At 39.2% G+C, this 7,676-nt stretch overlaps 1 protein-coding gene across 4 annotated transcripts in view; it reads right to left on the bottom strand.

Annotated features, from left to right (window-relative positions):
- LOC128705326 (uncharacterized) overlaps positions 1-7,676 on the bottom strand; it is a 161,384-nt gene that overhangs the window by 1,129 nt on the left and 152,579 nt on the right. For all 4 annotated transcript variants that reach the window (XM_070101862.1, XM_070101863.1, XM_070101865.1 and 1 more), the window contains 2 exons: positions 4,135-4,227; positions 1-758 (listed from right to left, as the gene is read on the bottom strand). The exon at positions 1-758 is cut by the window's left edge and continues 1,129 nt beyond it. In XM_070101862.1, the coding sequence (XP_069957963.1) occupies positions 1-758; positions 4,135-4,227 (851 nt within the window). The remainder of the gene's footprint in view (positions 759-4,134; positions 4,228-7,676) is intronic.

Here is a 7,676-nt window from a genome sequence, read left to right as displayed (position 1 = left end):
GAGAGGAACTTCCTTCAAAAACTCTGTTCGAACAACAAATGGCCCAAGGACATCATCACAAAACATGCATTCATGTTTAGAGTGTTCATAGCCACGGACATATACTAGCTGGTAATTCTCCATCCTCTGCTGTAAACACCCATGACTCCAATAGCCATTTAGACTCCTATAAGCTCCAGAGGCAATATTCGCATTTTCAAGATCGTCCAAAACTCTCACGAGACGTTCCAGGGATATCTGCCTTGAAAAATGAGTGAGAGAGTTTGTTACCAGTGTAAACGGTGTACTTATGGTGGCAGCCACGGAATTTATAGCATATGATTCAGATGTACCAGCAGCAAATGTCTTAATAAATGCACCATCTATATCCAGAGTTAAAGATGTGTTAGTACCGTAAGTCAAAACAAAAATGTTGACATCATAATATTTTCTTATATTTTTTACAATAAATCTTATTCTATCAAAATCCCATCTCTTAGCTGATACTATGATAGTTATGACGTCTTTAAATTCAGGCACGAAGTCACACTTCAGTTGTATGAAATTATTCTGTAAAGAATTATCCGATGACCTTCCTCGGTACACTTCAGGGCAAACATGACGCTTCTTGGGCAAAATATTTGTCGATATCTCTGACGGTTGTGTTTCATAGGTTGAGTTGAGGTCTTCATTGAACTCCTTAGTGATGCGGGAGTCAAGATCAGCAGCTATAGCAAGTAGCTCCATCGCCCATACACTGTCAATAGTTGCATTTTTACCTGAAAATAATCGGCATTATCATCTCTGACATGCACATATTTAAAGCATATTATATATATATATATATATATATATATATATATATATATATATATATATATATATATATATATATATATATATATATATATATATAGAGAATTTTAAATGTTCGGAAAATATGGGAATATTGGTTATTAAATATATTCTCTACCAGTATGTTGTGCCTAAGGGAACTTTTTTGGTAACAATACAAGAAGCCAATTAACATAACCAAACCTACATTTTCAGTTAAATATTAGGTTAGATTAGAAAAAAGTTATCTTTTTAAGCTGCTAAAGGATGAAAATATAACTGTACCCATTGTACAACCAATTTAATATTGAATAATTTACACAAAAAAACGAGCAGCTAAAGTTAACATTAAACAAATCTAAAAGAAAAAAAAAAAACAGTGCGTGCTAGGCTAGTAAACAGACCTGTCAATTAAGCAGCAGTCGGCGTTAAAAATTCATCTCCTCGATAATTTGTTCTTGTGCAAAGATTGATTTTTATAATTATAATGGCATCCATTTTTTCCCAGCAAGACTAACTTATTCATCGCACTTAATGAGGAAAATATCAGCTTTCTCAGACTGCGATTTATTATATAAATTAAAATATTTCATATGATATAGTAAACAGATATGATTGTTTACGTGGCTTTTATCGTCTTGTGTCACCTACGCAGTGACATGAAGGTGTTGCATTTATTGTGTATAATAGATGAGTAATAATATCTTTGCAACACCTACGCTTCTTTATTTGAAGATGATTCGCCAACCAGTGGCTTTATCAATTCAATGGAGATGATATGCGAAGATACAAGATGAGGTAATCAGTCCCTCAGCCTGGCAGCCGGTGTTCAGTACCTTAGTATTAAGTGGTATAGTTCTTACACCAGTAAAGTTCGTATACTTAACGGGTCGTGGAAAGACTAAGACCAGTGTCAGGACTCTGTCCTGACCAACATTACAAGCCAATTTAGTTTCTTTGATATATACCATATTAGCTCTTTTTTTATGAAGGGCTTTATGGTAAACATGTCCCTCACTACATTGTGAGACGGTTTGCCAGCAAGTGGGTTCATTAATACAAATTCAAGGACATAATGGGAAGACTGCAGAACTATATGCAAAAGACGAAGTAATCAATCCCTCAGCATCGCAATCTTGAAGAATCTGAAGTACAGGCAGGAAAACTGGCCTGAGGAACGTGCAGCATTCGACGGCATTGTCACTGGTAGGAGGGATTTCCCAGTGGAAATAGGTTATACCCAAGAGATGGGCCAGGAGTGAGCAAGAAAGTTGTGGAGATGTCCTCTGAACCAAGATTCCATGATGTTGCTGTGTATCAAGTTGTTCATGAATGGTATACAATACCGACAAAATGAAGAATTAGACATATACAACATTTGGGCATCTTAATTTGTTGACGTTTCGCTATCCAGTGGTGCTCTGTTGCTGGGCAACAGAGCACCACTGGATGTCAGCAAGAGTAGATTTGTAGATACGGTCCTGTTCTACCAGGGACAGATTGTGATCCCATCAGGATGTGTAGCAGGATTACTGGGATTGTGGGATACTAGGGATCAGGACTCTCTCAGCCAGGCACTCAGTTGTAGCAATGTTAGTCTTGATTGTGACTTCGTTGTGCCTTGCATTCCAGCCTTTGTAACATACATAATTTAGACTAGTATACTGACCATTTTCGTCAACTTCCCTCTTACCATACATACACACCAACATTCAGTGCGAAGAGCGGCAGCAAGGCGGAGCCACTGCAATACAGTCTCACTGGGTCGAGCCGTGTGCCCAGTACCACAACACAAATTTAAGAGGGAGTGTTTAAGTGACATGCGCTCATAGTTGCGAGACAGGCAGTCTGCATTGATGAACGTTGCGACATCCAACATATTTTTGTTGGGTAAATAGACAGATGCAACTAACGTGACAATGTGTCAAGCCTAATGTTACGGCTTGTCAAAGCTCCTGGAGAGCGAAAAATTGCTTCACTAAAATGTCGGTAATCCTACCAATACCAACATATTTTTATACAATTTTTCTCCAATAAGAAATGGTCTGGTTGGCTTCTTCTTGTCAGCGTCACAGCTGGTTTTGGTGCTGAAGTCGTGAGTCTCTCCCAATCAGTAGTGCTACTGAAAGTGAGGTCGTGTTGTCCAGCTAAATCATCCAGGTGTCTCGGTAGAATTTGCTTTAGTTCACTTGATGCCGTGTAGGAGCATGCAAAGGTTGCAAGACAGTTTGAGAGATTAAACTGGGGTCTAACTGGAGCTGATGCTGCATCGATTGTCAACATTGCAAGTGTTTAGGATATACTCTAACGTGAACTTTGGAAGAGAGACAGAGTTACTTAGTTTGGAAGAGTTGATGGCTGAGTAAACATCACGAAAAATAAGCGAGTTTTGGGAGGATCAAAGTTTCTGATGATTATGTGGTGTAATGGTTTAGAAAAGCTAATTGAAGAATGAGGCATTTGTACAACATTTGGGAATCTTTATTGAGATAACGTTTCGCCAGCCAGTGGCTTCATCAGTCCAATACAGAAAAGAGCGGTGGAAGATGAGAAGGAGAATGAGGTAATTAGTCCATCATTATCTTCTTCAGAACTAAGCGCTACACCCACAAGGGTAGAAGATGAAGAGAATGAGGGAATCAGTCCCTCAGTCTGGAGTCGATGTGGTACTTTTCTCAAGAGTAATAGACTGAACACATTGACTCCATGCTAAGGGACTGAGTTCCTCATTCTCCTCATCTTCTATCGGCTGGCGAAACGTTTCCTCAATAAATATTCCCATAAGTTGCACAAGTGTCTCAGTCTTCATTTGGTATGGGAAGACATCACACATATCAACGTTTTCAGTCCGGCCTTACTTGGACCTTTGTTTTTTCCAACGCTATCAGGTTGATAGCACTGGACCCGTGTCCCTGGCGAGACGTTCATGAATCTGGTTGAAGATCTATTGGTTGGAGGACAGTGCTTCACCTCTAGCTGGGTTTAGGAATAGTTTTAGGTTTCTAACTTTCCTGTTGTCCACTAGCAGGGATTCTACAGCGCTAAGAGCGGCAAGTAAAATATTACTATTTAAATTGATCCTCAGTTTTAAAATTATTTATTCGCTCGAACAGCTGATCAACTTGATAAACATCAGCTTGATGAGCATCAAGAAAATATTACGCAAGAGATCGAGGACAGATTGAATTTTTAATCACCCTTGCAACCATCCGGAAGGCAAATATAGAAATGTTATTTTTATAAGTCATAAATTTTGAGAGATGCTGCGAGAACCAGACTAATAGGCAATACTGTAAACATAGCAGCTTGCCAAGGAGGTACCTGCTAGAGCCTCTATCTCTCTCTGGATGAGCAAGATTCGCTTAGCGAAGGCTCTTCTTGTCGGCACCGGGTCCACGGTCTGGTACAGCGGCACTGAAACAATAACACTCGCTGTAACATGTCATGTATCTCGTCTGAATAAACACGCTAAATTGAGAACTAAAAAAAATCCTATCAATGATATATTTTAATGAAAAAACTAGTGATAATTTATACATTCCTTAGATGATTTATACATACCCAAAATGTTTAATACATATCCAAAATAATTTACACACAATAAAAATATTTCACAGACATTCATGATATATGTTCTACACATACCTAAAAACTTTTACCATTTTTAAAACTTATGTTTTGCATAATAGAGAAATCTTCGAACCGTAAAAAAATATATATATATGAAAACCCGAGGAAATCATCAGGAATTTCTTGTAGAGATATTCAACTAGATACCTAACTAGGTACCTAACTAGGTACCTAACTAGATACCAGACTAGGTAGCTAACTAGATACCAAACTAGGCACCTAACTAGATACCAAATTAGGTACCTAACTAGGTGTCTGACTAGATACCTAACTAGAAACGCCTCGTTTTAAAGCTTGTACATGATAATGACAAATATGCAAATGAGACACGTGCTCAATGTCAGGATGATTTGATAAAGCTCTCCTCACACTAGGGCTTCATTCACTCAATACACACACAGAATACGAAGTAATATCAAATGAAGATAGTCCAGTGTGGTGAGGGAAAGGGAGGAGGAGGGAAGATGGTTTCAGATATCAGGTGACGATACGTGATGTCAGTGTGATGATCAGGATCGATATCGCAACCCCCCCCCCACATCGTCATGCCAGTCTTTGTCCATATATGGAATCATCATATCGATAGCAATAAAAAAAATACATAATTCATTAAGATCGTCGATATTCGTAGCTGGAAAAGGTAGATGAAGACTTTCATTGACCTTTCTATGGAGAGGGTCGTTGACCTGCTCAGTAAGTTGTTGGTAAAAGTCCCATATGTACTGATCAAGACATTTATTAAGGAAACTTTTTGCCACGAGGGATTTCTTCAGTCCTAATAGTACTTGTTTTGAAAGTGACATATCATCCAGATTTGTTAATTGGTATGGTATGGCAATGGGGTAACCTATTAGTTGCAAGATGGCTAGTTGCTATACTTAGCATTCAGAACAGAGAGGTTTGGATTCACTGAATTATGAAGCCTCGAACATTTGCCCAGGTAGCATTATGCACGACGACTAACCCTCCACATTATTTTGTTTACACCCGTTGAATTTAGAGGCTGAGAGTTTTTCTACTTCAGGTTCTTTCAGAGCCCAGCCATACCTAAGGCATGACCTACTTCCACTGGCGGGTTTTTCCACTGGTGCTCCGCCTACCACTGCTTCACCTCATCTGTCTGCAGTATATAAACTCCATCTCCGCTCATATGCTGTACTTTTATTAAGATTGATGGACTGAACACATTGACTCCAGACTGAGGAACTGATTACCTCAGATTACTCGTTTTCCACCGTTCTCTGTATTGGACTGAAGAAGTCACTGGCTAGCGAAACGTTTCCTCAATGAAGATTCCCAAATGTTGTACAAGTGTCTCATTTATCAACAATTCGGTTTTCTAAACTACTTACATAAACTGAGGTATACAATTCCCCCACAGACTGTTACCCACAACAGTCAACTAACACCCAGGTACCTATTGTCTGTTGGTCAACAGCGATAACAGGTGTCCGTCTCCATTTCTCTATCAACCCATGATTGAACCTGGGCCTTTCATAGACAAAAAATAACATTTCCAAAAATTAATCAACACATCCAAATGACAACATCGACCTTTGTTTTATAAGCATAAACAAGTTAAGTCGATCCGAAGGAACAGTAAGGCTGTCGAGGAGGAAAAAAATAACTTGAACAAGAACAGAAGGTACCATTACCAGCAAGCTCTCAAACATTAGTGTTAAAGCGTCCACTTACCTGTGGATGGCAGGTAAGTGGACGCTTTAAACATCAATGCTTGTTTGGCATGTTTATGAATCCTAACCATGACTTTAAAACGTGTTCCCTTGAGCGCACATACCCACGGGGTGACCACGTCTGACTGCACGCGGTAGTGTACTGGTATTAACCACTTTAGCGAGGGTACCAAAGTATCGCCGGTGGTAGTATCACCTAATCTTGATGGTATCGTTATCCTTACACATTGGTACAACATTATTACCTCTGTAACGTTAGTCTGACCATTACATCATAGTGAAATAAAGTACAATAACACACTTTCCTGAATATATATTGAAACTCAAAAATATACCCAAAAGAAAACTGCAACTTTAAAAAATATACTTTTATAGAGGTGTTCCGTAAATTTCACAACCATACTACTACTACTGCTACTACTACTGCTACTACTACTGCTACTACTACTACTACTACTACTACTACTACTACTACTACTACTACTACTATCAATCATTATTTCAGTAGTGTCGGGGTTACGACTGGGGCATGGCCATTAAATAATGATTTTTGCTTCTCTGTCATGTGTTTCACACACGCATGGCGCTTTATTCACTCCAGTCACAACTGAACTTTCCAGTGCACAGGCAAAACATAAATATTGCTAATAATCAGAGGATAAATTGAAAGTAAGTTATTACATTAGGGTTATTAAGACCGTTGTCCAACTAGACACTGACATTAAGACCGCTGTCCAACTAGACACTGACATTAAGACCGTTGTCCAACTAGACACTGACATTAAGACCGCTGTCCAACTAGACACTGACATTAAGACCGTTGTCCAACTAGACACTGACATTAAGACCGCTGTCCAACTAGACACTGACATTAAGACCGCTGTCCAACTAGACACTGACATTAAGACCGTTGTCCAACTAGACACTGACATTAAGACCGTTGTCCAACTAGACACTGACATTAAGACCGTTGTCTAACTAGACACTGACATTAAGACCGTTGTCCAACTAGACACTGACATTAAGACCGTTGTCCAACTAGACACTGACATTAAGACCGCTGTCCAACTAGACACTGACATTAAGACCGTTGTCCAACTAGACACTGACATTAAGACCGTTGTCTAACTAGACACTGACATTAAGACCGTTGTCCAACTAGACACTGACATTAAGACCGTTGTCCAACTAGACACTGACATTAAGACCGCTGTCCAACTAGACACTGACATTAAGACCGTTGTCTAACTAGACACTGACATTAAGACCGTTGTCCAACTAGACACTGACATTAAGACCGTTGTCTAACTAGACACTGACATTAAGACCGTTGTCCAACTAGACACTGACATTAAGACCGTTGTCCAACTAGACACTGACATTAAGACCGTTGTCTAACTAGACACTGACATTAAGACCGTTGTCCAACTAGACACTGACATTAAGACCGTTGTCCAACTAGACACTGACATTAAGACCGTTGTCCAACTAGACACTGACATTAAGACCGTTGTCCAACTAGACACTGACATTAAGACC

This window comes from Cherax quadricarinatus, chromosome 79 (genome assembly GCF_038502225.1).
Source record: "Cherax quadricarinatus isolate ZL_2023a chromosome 79, ASM3850222v1, whole genome shotgun sequence".
NCBI lineage: Eukaryota > Metazoa > Arthropoda > Malacostraca > Decapoda > Parastacidae > Cherax > Cherax quadricarinatus.
This window is presented reverse-complemented; position numbering and strand designations above follow the sequence as displayed.